The 15914-nt window shown below is 37.0% G+C and overlaps 1 protein-coding gene across 1 annotated transcript in view; it reads right to left on the reverse strand.

Moving 5' to 3' along the window:
- Window positions 1-15914, reverse strand: part of rhbdl1 (rhomboid, veinlet-like 1 (Drosophila)) — a 117948-nt gene that overhangs the window by 65599 nt on the left and 36435 nt on the right. The window contains exon 5 of the mRNA XM_057826924.1: window positions 3087-3245. Coding sequence (XP_057682907.1) covers window positions 3087-3245 — 159 coding nt within the window. The remainder of the gene's footprint in view (window positions 1-3086; window positions 3246-15914) is intronic.

Below are 15914 nucleotides of genomic sequence, written 5' to 3' on the forward strand. Positions count from 1 at the left end.
ACTCAAGTACAAGTAAAAAGGTATTTGGTGAAAAGAATATTCAAGTTATGAGTAACATTGTGAGTAACTACTTTTATTTTTGTTGTTGTTGTTGTTTTTTAAACAATGGTATTTTTTTTCTGTTATAATGATACTATACAGTAACCACATTAAGCCAAATTAAATCCAATAAATAAATAAATAAATCATTGAATTCCGACGAGAGAAAAAAAAAATACATACCGTATTTTTCGGACTATAAGTCGCAGTTTTTTGTTTTTGTTTTTCTCTCCATAGTTTGGCTGGGGGTGTGACTTATACTCTGAAAATTATTAACACATTATTATATCATTTCACATGTTATTTTGGTGTTCTGGAGTGACCCTGATGGTTTGGTAAACTTGTTAGCATGTTCTTTACACTATTGTAATCTTTTTTTGTTGTTGTTTGTTTTGATCCAAAAACTCCATGTAGTTTGTATCACTGAGTGTAAAGACACAGCTGTGAATGGCCACAGCTGGATTTTTTGGAGATTTTATGGGTGAAACATGGTAATTTAACAGGGGTCGCAATGCAGAAATTGCAGACATCAAGGAGTGGTTGAGAGTTTCTTTTTCATATATTTACCCTTTTAAACTTTTTTTTCAATTTTTTTTGGTTTGGGTCGATTATTTATCATCTAAAATATCGGAGAAAATGTGACAGTAACAAAAAAAAAAATACAATTAAGCGATAGTTATGAGGTAGATATATTTTTTTTACAGACGCCATTTTTTTCATTGTGACATAATTTGTTTAAAAGTTTAAAATATGCGAGTGAATAATTTTTTAAAGTCCTTTTTTTTTTTTTTTTAAACGAAATATGAGATATAATTAATGATTCTAAGCTAAAAACGACAGACATTTTGAATAATAAATATAATTAATTACCTTCGTTTTATGGCTGGGTTGAAACAAAAGCGGCTGCGCGACGTCTGTAAATGGGGGTTTTCAGGGTAAAACGGACAAATTGAAAATAGTTAGGGGGCTTCATGTGCCATGAATCTGCTATGGCAGCATATAGACATGTTGTTCTATCAAACACAGCAGTTGTTTTTGCTTCAAATACAGCAGTTTCTTTTAAAGAGGAGCGCAAGAGCAGAAACTGCTTTTTCAGTCTTGTATTTTCCGCCATATGTATGTATGTATTTTAGGGCTGTCAAAATTATCGTGTTAACCGTTGTGTTTTCCGCCATATATCAGTCTTGTGTCTTATCTTTCCATTCCGACAATAATTTACAGAAAAATATGGCATATTTTATAGATGGTTTGAATTGCGATTAATTACGATTAATTAATTTTTAAGCTGTGATGAACTCGATAAAAAAATTTTAATCGTTTGACAGCCCTAATATATATATATATATATATATATATATAATATATATAATATGGCTTTTTTTTAATTTTAATCGTTTGACAGCCCTAATATATATATATATATATATATATATATATATATATACACACACATACATATACATATATATATAATATGGCTGTCAAACGATTGAAATTTTTAATCGAGTTCATCACAGCTTAAAAATTAATTAATCGTAATTAATCGCAATTCAAACCATCTATAAAATATGCCATATTTTTCTGTAAATTATTGTGGGAATGGAAAGATAAGACACAAGATGGATATATACATTCAAAATACAGCACATAAGGACTTTGTTTATTATAACAATAAATCAACAAGATGGCATTAACATTATTAACATTCTGTTAACGCGATGCATGGATAGAAAGACTTGTAGTTCTTAAAAGAAAAATGTCAGTACAAGTTAGAGAAATTTTATATTAAAACCCCTCTTAATGTTTTCGTTTTAATAAAATGTGTAAAATTTTCAATCAAAAAATAAACTAGTAGCTCGCCATTGTTGATGTCAATTACACAATGCTCATGGTGCTGAAACCTATAAAATCAGTCGCACCCAAGCGCCAGCAGAGGGCGGCAAAACTCCATAAAACACAATTAACAACCAGTTCACTGTACTGTCATTTAAATCTGTCTGAGCGGGGGGAGTGCGTTAATTGCATCAAATATTTTAAGTTTTTAACGTGCTTAATTAAAAAAATTAACGCCCGTTAACGCGATAATTTTGACAGCCCTAATATATATATTATATATATATTAATTATACTTTGGGAAAAAAAGTTTTTTTAAAAAACATGTCATTGGTATCTATTTCCAATACTAAATGTGAATAAATATATTGAAAACTCACCCAAAAAAAAAAAAAAAAAAAAAATATATATATATATATATATATATTTTTTTTTTCCTGGTCCCCATTATCCGTAACCGTAAAAACGAGGGATCACTATTATTATTTTTTTTTTAATAAAACAATTTTTCTATCCAGAATAAGGGGGCACACTTCAAATATTTCAAAGTAATACAGGCATCTTTGATTGAACTCTGAGTAAAATTCAAGTATTTCGAGGCTGGGCCGAGTGTCCTCTTTTTGAGAAATCAAAATATGGTCACCCGACGCTAGCTGACCCAAATACTCTGGTGCATTCTCGTCCAAATCCTTTTAAAACGAGAGCCCACCTTGTTGCTTTTCATGGTTTAATCATTACGGCGTAAAAGTGCATTATTTTTAGCCGGCTGTGCTGATCACTGTTGAAAAATCCCCAAAACAGCGTCAGGGCTAGCGTGCCGCATCCCCAAAGTGACATGAAAAACATCAGAGCAGCTCAAACTGATTTTTGTTTTCCTTGGAGTTTTTCAGTTTGTTTTAAATGCTTGCGGGAACGCGACAAGGCTCGCACGCTTGGGGAAAAAAAAAAACATTTGAGCGCTTATTATTTAAGTGGTTCTCTGATTGGACCTCCTGAAGGGAGGGGATTTTGAAGGGCAGCATTTTGAAATGCGACAAATCCTGATTGCCAGTCAGGGTTTGAATAATGAATTCATTTCTTTTTGATTTTGAATTCCAAATACTACAAATTTTGTGAGGTCAATTTGATGATGAAAATGATCATTTTTCAGTGCCATAGACCGCTTCAAATGGATTGGACGTCTATCGCCGCGAATGGAAGAGAGAGCAGCTCACCAGCTCGATGAGCTCCTGATAGCAGACTTGTCCATCCTCATTGCTCTGGACCAGCGCTAACAGCATGTCCAGTTTGGACGGGTCCAGCTGCAGCTCATGGTGCTCCACCAGGCTGGTGAAGTTCTCCACAGCGATGAAACCGGTGTTGTCTGGATCCAGCTGGAAGAAACAGAGAAGAAAAACACAATTAACTCATTGACTGCTACTGATGTTGATGGACAGTCACATTTGAGGCTGGTAGTCAAGTCAGTAGTGAAACCCGCAGCTCTGGTGTTAATAATCCTGATGCCCTCCTAGTAGAGATGTGCCGATCGATCGGTCCGATCACGTCATTTTCAAAGTATCGGAATCAGCAAAAAAATATCGGACGTGCCTTTTTTCAGTATATATATATATATATATATTTTTTAATTAAATCGTTTTCTAATTGTATTTAACGTTACAGACATAATATGTTACACTCATCCAGAGTCTTTAGTTTAGGCTTAAGGTACGGTTATCAAATATATCCCGATAACGGCGGTAATTAATTTTTTCATGATGCATGCGCTGCACGACCCACTCATGCATTGTCGCGCTCAATCTGTAATGGTGCCATTCTACCTATATAGAGAGCTAAAAGCAGCATAAAATGAGTTGAGTGAATTTTGGCAGCCTTTGGCGCCTGTTTTAATTGGTTAAAGCCTTACAATCCCTCTCCCTACGATTAAAAATATCGTGGCAAGCAATGTGGGGAAGCAAGGTAGTAATTGATCTTTTTCTTAACACCCTAGGTTATTTCCCAACGCAGAGAAGATATATCAATTGGTAGTACTACGCACAGTCATGGTTGCACTTCCCATCATGCATTTGAACGGTTAAATGGCTACAGTATCATTTAGTGAAAGCTCAACAAATACACTTGATGGCAATATTTAGTCACAATATACAAAGTCACATTTATCCTTTAAGAATTACAAGTCTTTCTATCCGTGGATCACTCTCACAGACAGAATGTTAATAATGCAAATGCCATCTTTTTGATTTATTGTCATAATAAACAAATACAGTACTTATGTACTGTATGTTGAATATATATATTCCTCCGAGTTTTATCCATTTTTTTTATAATGCATTGCCAAAATGTATATGATCGGGAAAATTTATCGGGAATGATTGGAATTGAAACGGGAGCAAAAAAAAGCAATCGGATCGGGAAATATCGGGATCGGCAGATACTCAAACTAAAACGATAGGGATCAGATCGGGAGGAAAAAAAGATGATCGGAACAACCCTACCTCCTCTTACTTGATGGGAGTGGGCGAGTGCCATAAAAGTGACTCAAATATCAGAAAAAGATTAATGGAAACAATATAGAAAAGCTACAAAAATAAAATTCCAAATGGATTGGACTCCTAATCCTTAAAAAAAAAAGAAAAAAAGCCCTGAACGTATTCCATATTATCATAGGGTGAGGAGCATCATAAAAGACTATACACACCACAGCTTCCACCTCTTCAACCTGTTGCCCTCTGGCTATAACAGTTAAAGAGAAGGAGAGTTTCTTTCCGAGAGCTGTCATCATTCTCAACTCAAGTTTGCACTGAAATGTCACGGTTATTGCACAGCTAACGCCACAACATTGTCACATGCATCTCACTAAGTAACACAGTGGGGCAAAAAAGTATTTATTCAGCCACAAATTGTGCAAGGTCTCCCACTTAAGAAGATGAGAGAACCCTGTAACTTTCATCATAGGTATACCTCAACTATGAGAGACAGAATGAAAAAAAAAAATCAGAAAATCACAGATTTTTAAAGAATTTATTTGCAAATTATTGTGGAAAATAAGTTATGAACATTGATCATTGTCGTACTCAAGAACCCAGCCATGTTTCATCTTCAATGCTGATGGAAGGAGGTTTTAACTCAAAATTTCACAATAAATAGCACAATTTAGCCTTTCCTTTACACAAATCACATGTCCTGGTCCCTTTGCAGAAAAAAATACCGTAAATCATTATGTCTCCACCCCATGCTTCACAGGAGGTATGGTGTTCTTTGGATACAATTCAGCATTGTTTCTCCTTCAAGCACGAGAAGTTGCGATTTTACCAAACAGTTAAATTTTTTGTTTTATTTGACTATATGCTATATACTATCTGACGCTTTCTTTCCGCCTCGTGGAACTTCTGCAGTGCATGTTGGCGAGAGCATCCTTTGTTTCACACACGGAAAAAAATCAACCCACGCTAGTGACAGAGCCGCCATGATATCCAACTGCATCAATCCTGTTGTGTAACACCGCCTCCTCTATGACGCCATACTCCTCAACCCCTCCGCCCTCAGGGGCTTCAGAGGGAGGAGGGGTTGCGAAGTGGACAAAACTGCTTCGGTTGCGCACATTTGGAGGCTAATTCAAGTATATAATTATCGGATTGCATTAACGGTTGAATTTTTAAAAATCTGGATAATCTGTGTGACGTCATAATTGCCATTATCGGCCGATAATTATCGGTAACCGATATTATCGTGCATCTCTAATGCTATTGCAATAAGCCGCAATGCACTATAAGCCACAGGATTCAAAATGAAGGAGAAAAGTAGCGGCAAGAAAAACAAATGTGAACTGAACTGTACAAACCAGGGGTCCCCGAACTTTTTCCTGTGAGGGCCACATAACTTTTCCCTTCTCTGATAAGGGGCCGGGGTCAGTTTGTAACAGAAAAGGTGTGACAATTGCAGGAATGCCTAATTGTAAAAATTTATTGTTTTTCAGAAAGCCACAATCAAATAACCCTTTCTGGATTCTTCACGGAACAAAAGTAAATAAAATAAAAATAATAATCTGTCAAAATTATCGCCTTAATGGGTGGTTATTAATTTTTTAAATTAATCACGTTAAAATATCTGACGCATTTAACGCACATGCCCCGCTCAAACAGATTAAAGTGACAGCACAGTGTAATGTCCACTTGCTACTTGTGTTTTTTGGTGTTTTGCCACCCTCTGCTGGTGCTTGGGAGCGACTGATTTTATGGGTTTCAGCACCATGAGCATTGTGTAATTATTGACATCAACAATGGCGGGCTACTAGTTTATTTTTTGATTGAAAATTTTACAAATTTTATTAAAACGAAAACATTAAGAGGGGTTTTAATATAAAATTTCTATAACTTGTACTAACATTTTTGTTTTAAGAACTACAAGTCTTTCTATCCATGGATCGCCTTAACAGAATGTTAATAATGTTAATGCCATCTTTTTGATTTATTGTTATAATAAACAAATACAGTACTTATGTACCGTATGTTGAATGTATATATCCGTCTTGTCTTATCTTTCCATCCCAACAATAATTTACAGAAAAATATGGCATATTTTATAGATGGTTTGAATTGTGATTAATTGTGATGAATTAATTTTTAAACTGTAATTAACTTGATTAAAAATTTTAATCATTTGTCAGCCCTGAATATAATAACCATAAAAATAATAACACTATTAATTAAATAGATTATGACCAAATAACCCTCTCTGGTTTCTTCACAGAAAAAAGCCAGGAACTAAATAACACTATTGAAAAAATAAAAAATAGTTCAGGGGGCCGGACCAAATGTGAAGGTGGGCCTTATCCGGCCCGTGGGCCGTAGTTTGGGGACCCTTGGTATACACCTAAAAATCAAAAATGAATTGTACTCCTCAATCTTTGCTCATTGGCTGCCATTGACTGGGAGGGCCAAATGAACATTTCTCCCTCCCAGTCAAAATGGATGTCTAGCGCTGTCAATGGCACCCAAAGTTTTAAATGAGTGTCCTATATAACACGTGAAGTCAAACTGTATTCACAAACTGCTTCTTTCAGTCAAAATGGATTGGACGTTTCGTCAATGGCAGTGAAAGATGAGCCATAGACTTCATGATATAGTTTTAAAGTCTATGGATGAGCATTCACAGCAAGTCCTCCCAGTTTAAATAAGTTGGATGTACCGTACATACAAGCCTAAACCAGCATAAGAAAAACAAATCCATTTTAATGTATAATAATGCTCAAAAAGCCATTTGTTTGCTTTAGCATATCACTCAAAATACACAAAAGTTATTATGTCATCATTTATGTATATGGCGGAAAACACTCAGGTAACTTCAAGTTCCGCTCTAAGACGCCCAATGTAGCCAACTTTAAAAATTGTCCGATATGCATGTGTGACACATCATTGGAAAGCTTAAAATCTCAATTTTCTGGGGGAAGAAAAAAATTTGAACAGGAGGGCATTTAAAAAAAAAAAAAAAAATTTTTTTAAACAGCAAAACCCTATCTGGAGGTGAGAGCACGCGAGAGCAGAATTACAGACGCCATGACTTTAATGAGATATTATCGCGTACTTACCTTTTTCGATCCAAACACTCCATGTAGCATGTCTCACTGAGTGTCAAGACACAGTTGTTAATGGCCACAGCTGGATTTTTGGGGGATTTTATGGGTGAAACACGGTAATATACCAAGGGTCGTGATGCAGAAATCGCAGACATCAAGGAGTGGTTGAGATGTTCTTTTTCATATATTTAGCCTTTAAAAAATTTTTTTTTCAATTTTTCTTTGTTTGGACCAATGATTTATCATCTAACATATTGTAGAAAAGGCGACAGTAACAAAAAAAACAAACAAACAAACAAACAATTAAGTGATAGTGATGAGGTAGAGATCCAGGACTTTTTTACAGACGCCATTTTTTTCATTTTGACATAATTTGTTTAAAAGTTTAAAATATGTGAGTGAATAATTTTTTAAAGTCGTTTTTTTTTTTTTTTTAATCAAAAAATGAGACATCAATTAATGATTCTAAGCTAAAAACGACAGACATTTTGAAAGATAAACATAATTAATTACTTTTGTTTTATGGCTGGGTTGAAACAAAAGCAGTTGCGCGACGTCTTTAAACGGCGGCTTTCAGGGTAAAACGGACATATTAAAAATAGTTCAGGGGCTTAATGTGCCATAAATAGCTTATAGATATATTGTTCTATCAAACACAACTGTTGCTTTGGCTTGAAATACTGCCATAGCAGATTCATGGAGCAATAAGCCCCGAACTATTTTTAATTTGTCCGTTTTACCCTGGAAACCACCGTTTACAGCCGTCACGCAACCGCTTTTGTTTCAACCTAGCCATAAAATAAGGTAAGTAATCGTATTTATTATTCGAAATATCTGTCATTTTTAGCTTAGAATCATTAATTGATGTCTAATATTAAAAAAAAAAAAAAAAAAAAAAACGACTTGAAAAAATTATTCACTCACATATTTTAAACTTTTGAACAAATGACGTCACAATGAAAAAATTAGCGTCTGTAAAAAAGTCACGCATATCTACCTCATAACTATCGCTTAATTGTATGTTTTTTGTTACTGACGCATTTTCCCCAATATTTTAGATGATGATAAATAATCGATCCAAACAAGAAAAATTGAAAAAATCGTTTAAAAGGGTAAAATATGAAAAAGAACATCTCGACCACTCCTTAATGTCTGCGATTTCTGCATTGCGACCCTTGTCATATGACAGTGTTTCACCCATAAAATCCCCAAAAAGTCCAGCTGTGGCCATTCACAGCTGTGTCTTTACACTCGGTGATACATGCTACATGGAGTTTTTGGATCAAAACAAGGTAAGTACGCCATAATATCTCGTTAAAATCATGGTGTCTTTAATTCTGCTCTCGCGTGCTCTCACCTCCAGTTAGGGTTTTGCTGTTTAAAAAAAGCAAAATCTCTTGCACCCTTCTTTAAAAGAACTACGAAAACTGTTGTGTTTGATAGAAAAATCTGTCTATATGCTGCCATAGCAGATTCATGGCGCACTAAGCCTCCGAACTATTTTTAATTTGTTCGTTTTACCCTGAAAACCCCCCGTTTACAGACGTCGCGCACAAATTTGGCGTCTGTAAAAAAGTCACAGATAAAAGTCACAGACTAAAAACTATCACTTAATTGTATTTTTTTTGTTACTGTCGCATTTTCCCCGATATGTTAGATGATAAATATTCGATCCAAACAAACAAACTTTGAAAAATGACGTTTAAAAGGGTAAATATATGAAAAAGAACATCTCAACCACCCCTTGTTGTCTGCGATTTCTGCATCGCGACCCTTGTTATAGCACCATTTTTCACCCATAAAAAAAAAAAAAAAAAATCCATCTGTGGCCGTTCACAGCTGTGTCTTGACACTCGGTTATACATGCTATATGGAGTTTTGGGATCGAAACAAGGTAAGTAGGCGATAACATCTCGTTAAAATCGTGGCGTCTTTAATTCCACTCTCACATGCTCTAGCCTCCTGTTAGGGTTTTGCTGTTTCATTTTTTTTTTTTTAATCCCCTCCTGTTCAAAATTTTTCTTCCCACAGAAAATTGAGATTTTAAGCTTTTTATTGATGTATCACACGTGCATATCGGACAGTTTTGAAATTTGGCCAAATTGGAGGTCTCAGAGCGGAACTTCAAATGACCCGAGTGTTTTCTGCCATATATTTTAATATATTCTCTTTTTTTTTTAATGAACGTGAAGTATGAGTTGATTCCCCTAAAATTCAAAAAAAAAAATTTTTTGAAAAAACACAAGCGTTTAGGGATGGAAAAAAGCTCTTTTCTAATTCTGTTTGAGTCAATTTATCCCGAGGCACAAATTGCTGTTATTAAAAATATTAATAGGTCCAATCCATTAAAACCCCGAAATGAAGTCCAAATTAACCCGGAATGCCTCGTTATTAAAATCCTATTTAAAAGAAAAACGCTCACCTAAACTGTGGGGTCTCGCCTATAAGGAGAATACGACAACCTCCGTGGGAATCGTTTTATTTTTCCACCTCATTAAAAGTCGACATCAGCTGACAGCCAGAGGAGACGGTTTTCACGCGTTGCGTCAGGGTGAAATCAGCGCAGGTGTGCCATTGTTTGCGTATTGGAACAGACACGATGATGACGCTATTAAAGAGCTGTTTTGTTTCACTAAAGTTTTAGCAGTGGAGCCACCAGGGGGTGGCTAGGGGTGGCCAAGGCCCCCCTTAAAAATTTGTTGGCCACCCCGCTTTTGTTCAATGTACACTTTATTCTTAATATATACATAACACAATTAAACAGAATTGTTGTAGAACTCTAAATGTTGACTGGACTGTTATGGACTATGCACATTAAATCATTAGTAACATTAAGTATAACACAATATTTCAAAATACGTATGTCAGTAGGCATGTCTTTAAAGCAACACTAAGTAACTAATCAACCTTAATAAAATATTTTCATAACATTTGAGATGATATGTCGACTGACAACTAGTTGAATGACACTTCTTTTATATCTTGAGGCAGTTTCTATCGCTTTCACCGGCACTAATTAACTTTGAGGAGGGTGGCAGGGACCCTGCCACACACACACACAAAAAACGACAAATGTACTGACTGCTTGACGGCATACGTCACTTCACGTTTTCCCCATTCATTATAAAGACGGAAGTCGATGCGTACACTTTCGCATGAATTCTGCAAAGATGGCAGAGCAAAAACAGACAAAAAGTTTTTTCTATGGAGGGAAAAAAAAGCCAGACTACCAGGATATACAGAATAAACCTTGGCAGGGCTACGCTCGCTGGCGTGAGGTCCCCCCCGCCCCTTAAATGAACTTTGTTTTTTTAGCCACACTAAACCACAGGTTGGCCCTTGTTTAGCCACAAGTGGATTCATTACCTTCCCACTATTCATCCTTCACACAGCCGCTGGAAACGGAAATATTGTTTAATCCATTTGCAGGCAACCAGGAGATTGATTTTTGATTGATTGATGATTTTATGATACTGCAGGTGTGCGCTCGTCCTTAATGGAAAGCAGTCTTCCTTAAAGGGTACCATGGACGGAAAGACATCTAGTTCTTAAAAGATAAATGTTAGTACGAGTTATAATAATTTGATTTTAAAACCCCTCTTAATGTTTTCATTTGAATAAAATTTGTAAAATTTTAAATCAAAAAATAAACTAGTACCTCGCCATTGTTGTTGACGTCGCAGGGGGGTGACGTCACATGGCCACGCTGCCATACTTCACAGTGTCACTCTAACTATGTAAGGTAGTGATTTAAAAACACCAGAAGGTGTCAATGGCGAGTTTTAAATTAATAAGAGATCAAGCCAATGAGTGCGTTTTGTTCCTTGACTGACGCCGTAGTTGTCTGTTTAGTGCGGGTCCATTGTGATTTACGTTCATTTGAGTGTTGTTTTCACGACAAACAAGACTCCTGATAATGGCTCCCAGCATCATAGTATATTGTAACTAAATATTGCCATCCAGTGTATTTGTTGAGCAAAACGAGTTGCTAAAATGAGTTTGACCAAAGTCTGAGTAATATCGATTTTGACTATAAATTTGGGAATGCCAGTTCTCTTTGCATTGTTGGTGTAACTGTGTGAGAGAGGGCCTCGTTAATACAGATTGAAGCACTTTTCTTTTTGTGAACATTTTTCGAGATATATGAATATTAATTTTGTTGTATTTTCACTATATGATGTTTGTTCTGAAGTAGTTGCCGACGCTTATGCCAATAAACGGCTCACGTCCGAGCTACGAATCTGAACAACTATCTCCACTCTTTCTCTCCGCCTTACACCCCACTGTGGATTAAAGGAAAACTACAGCGTCAGTCAAGGGACAAAACGCACTCATTGGCTTGATCCCTAATTAATTTAAAACTCGTCATTGACACCCTCTGGTGTTTTTAAATCACTACCTTACGTAATTAAAGAGTGACACGTGGAATTCCGGGAGCGTGGCCATGTGACGTCACTGCCCTTCGATAACAATGGCGACCTACTAGTTAAAATGATTTTGCAAATTTTATTGAAATGAAAACATTAAGAGGGGTTTTGATATGAAATTATTATAATTCGTAATGAGATTTATCTTTTAAAAACTACATTTCCTTCTATCCATGGTTCGCTTCAAGGCAAAACAATACCGCTTTTGTCCACCAATGTCGCTAAAAATCGAGCAAAACTGAAAAGTAGGGCTGTCAAAATTATCGCGTTAACGGGCGGTAATTAATTTTTTAAATTAATCACATTAAAATATTTGACACAATTAACGCACATGCCCCGCTCAAACAGATTAAAATGACAGTACAGTCTAATGTTCGCTTGTTACTTGTTTTTTGGTATTTGGCGCCCTCTGCTGGAGTTTGGGTCCAACTGATTTTATGTGTTACACCATGAGTGAGCATGGTGTAATTATTGACATCAACAATGGCGAGCTTCTAGTTCATTTTTTGATTGAAAATTTTACAAATGTTGATAAAACGAAAACATTAAGAGGGGTTTTAAAATAAAAATTCTATAACTTGTACTAACATTTATCTTTCAAGAACTACAAGTCTTTCTATCCATGGATCGCTTTAAGAGAATGTTAATAATGTTAATGCCATCTTGTTGATTTATCGTTATAATAAACAAATACAGTACTTATGTACCGTATGTTGAATGTATATATCTGTCTTGTGTCTTATCTTTCCATTCCAACAATAATTTACAGAAAAATATGGCATATTTTATAGATGGTTTGAATTGCGATTAATTACGATTTTTAAGCTGTAATTAACTCGATTAAAAATTTTAATCGTTTGACAGCCCTACTGAAAAGTTACATAGGCTTTAAGTCTTTCTGATAGTTTTCTAAAAACCTGAAATTATGGCTTTTAGCTTTGGTGTGCCACCCCAAAATTTGCCCCATCTGGCCAACCCTATGAAAAAATTTTGGCGTCGCCAATGAGTTTTAGACGTCGAATCATTTTGACTGGGAGCCAATGAGTTTAAGAAAAAAAAGGTCTTCCTCTAATCGACAATGAGTTTATCCTTAGTAGTGAAGTGGGAGGGATGGCAGCGAATCGTTCCAAATTTTGCCGGATGTGTCACTGAACGGCTGTTTTAAAAAGGGTGCGAAAATGTCAGCATATTTCTGCTTGTCCAAATACACACACGCACAGCGAGAGGAAGAAGAGGAGATGAAGGCCAGCCAGGCTGTGTGAGAGGAGGCAGACATTAAAAGCGAGACGCTGCCAAATAACTCGCCGCTGTCTGTTTGTCTGGCTATAGCTAACACTCTCTCACACTGGTAACTAACTCATTGGACGTCTATAGCTGTCAAACACTGAAATCGTCAACGGTCGCTGCTAGTTTGTGACCTTGCACAGGAAGAGAGCACACTGGGGAATCGAGCGCCCGCCTGCCGAGGACGAAAGGAGGCGGGGCATCGGTGGATTGAGCCAATCGGAATTGTCAATGAGACCAATTAGTAAACGGGCCCGGCAGGTGACGCATGATGGCGACACTTGAAGAAGCTGCGCAAGTTGCTGTGGTTACCGGTTGCCTGCGTGTCCTCCCTCCCGCCCACTTTGAAATAATACAAAGACAAAAGCGAGTGATGTGAATAAAAATGAATGAAAAGAGCTGTGGATGAGATGGTGGGTTTAAATGAAGAAGCATAGGCGGAGTTTGACTTTTGGGGCGGGGGGGGGGCACAACATGTTGATGACCCCGAAACGCAGTGTCAGCAATAAAATTAACTTACAAGAATATTTATAATCAGGGGTGCACATAATTTTTTTGCCCAGGTTCTCAGAGGAGGACCTGGAGATGTGACTTGGTCCTCATTGAGCTTGAGAGCCGACCCGCCTGATGCGATAAATTTATGACAAGCTTTACTTAGAGCCAATTAACTTTAATTAATTATATTATCAATTAATGTTTGATTAACATCAACTGGCACAACAAAATTGCCATTACTTTGAAGTGAAATGTAAAGAAATAAGAAGCACCAATTCAAAATAAAGGGCATTATGCGGCTCCCACATTAACTCCAAGCCTTTTTAAAAGTGGGATGTCCTCCTCATAAGACCTTATTGAACGTGCATGTTTAGCTTTGTAAAATGCGAGCAAAAACACGTTTGTCAGTGCATGTCGCTGTTCATTACCTTTATTCCGCCACTTGTCCATAGGGCGAGCGGGGTCCTGTTTGACATCGATAGTTTGCTTAATTGCCACATGCTCGGTTTTTTTCGTGCTTTTCAAAGTTTGGATGGCTGAAATTCTTTGACCCTACATAAAATGCGCTGCTCTAATCGGCGACATTGGGATTCTCACGGCACATTTTGTACCGCATTTCCGTGCAAGCATCATTTGCTTCTAGCCATGGTACCTCCTGTAGCCACTTTTCAGCAAAAGTCCTTTTTTTCAGTAGCTCCGGTGACATCTCTGTCGTCTGTGTCTTTTGACGGGGGTGGGGGAACACGGAAGTAATTTAGTGATGGCCAAATGAAGCCTCATGAAGCAATGAAGCTTTGCAGCCAATTGGTTTGCACATGTAGCAAAGCTTCATGGTGCTTCATTTACCCTATGGCGCCATCAAGTGGTCTAGAAGCCCAAGAGGTCAACATTGTTAAGAATTCAATGGCTATTTGCTTAAGACAAAGATATGAATGTGCTTGTGTTAGTAATTTAGTATGTGAACAAAATACAACAAGTGCTAAGGGTAATTTGTTATTCATTTTTATTTAGAAATAATAGCTTTCCCACAGTGGCTGGCTTTAAACAGTTTCTTTTTTTTTGGAAAATATTTCACCAGCTTTAGAAAAGATTCTTTCACAAGGCACAGATGAAGCTGGGGTGCAGAGAAATGTAAGTGCCGGTTTATATAAGTTTGGGTAGGTATTCTTTTGTGCCTCCCAGTACACTAATGGATTGTTCATTCTGTTGATGTTTGGTTCAGATAGGTACACACACACACACACACACTCACATTTATATTAAAGTAGTTTTTCTCCCTTACCTTATTGAAAGCAATCAAATCAAAATGTTCCCATACAGGGGAGGATCGCTCTTTTCGCGCAGGTTCCATCGCAAGCAAAGGACAAGGCTCGAAAAAAGATTGCACTGGTTGCACTGTTGCGCACAGATGTAACAAGTACAGGAGCCCGAAATCCACAAAATGTGAGATAACAGGCGATCGCCATTGCGTTTTGCAACCAATTTATACCGTAGTCTGTCCTGTTTTTGCAATGTGCGCCAAACGTTGGATCACTTCCGAAGCACTCACGAGATTCTTGGCCGGCCGCCGGCCGCCGGCGAAACTTCCCACGTCATCATTTCCGGGTTTTGCCGAAATGAAGCGCGCCTCGCTACAAGCTTCGTGGAAACCCCCCTCCCATTACTCGACACAAGCTTCGGAACCTCGGCTCATTTCGTCCCATCACTAAAGTAATTACTCAGTGTGGCCTGCGTCTTCAAAATTTTGAGAAGTTATTTTCTCGTGTCCGCCGCAAATACAGTGGTCAGCCATCGGTACGCAAAAGTGTATGGAAGCCGTTGAGGGCCAGCGCATTTGTCTACGTCCAGTACGCATGCGCGCATGCGGACCACTTATGTGCACCCGTTTATAATGATAAGTTGACAATGAGTGTTTTTTTTCCCATCATTCTTGAGGTGAATTCTAAATCAGGCTGCTTAGGCAATACTTTTCGCCAAGATCGTCATCCATTGAATATGGTACACCCACCGGTGTCGTGCCAATGTAGTTACCCCAGTCAAAAATTTTATTCCCTGGGCGGAGCCATATGGAGGTAGATTTTTGTCTTTATTATTCAACCCAAAAATGTCGCTTCAATGAAAAAAAAAAAGTGTTTGAATGCAAAAATAAATTTGAAACTCAAAGAACTCAACAAAAAAAAATGCATGTTTATGCTATTTTTCTTTGATTTTTTTTTTTTTTTTTGATTGAAGCAACTTTTTGGATTGAAGTAAAGTTGATTTGT

Source organism: Corythoichthys intestinalis, chromosome 21 (genome assembly GCF_030265065.1).
Source record: "Corythoichthys intestinalis isolate RoL2023-P3 chromosome 21, ASM3026506v1, whole genome shotgun sequence".
In the NCBI taxonomy this organism is placed as follows: Eukaryota; Metazoa; Chordata; class Actinopteri; order Syngnathiformes; family Syngnathidae; genus Corythoichthys; species Corythoichthys intestinalis.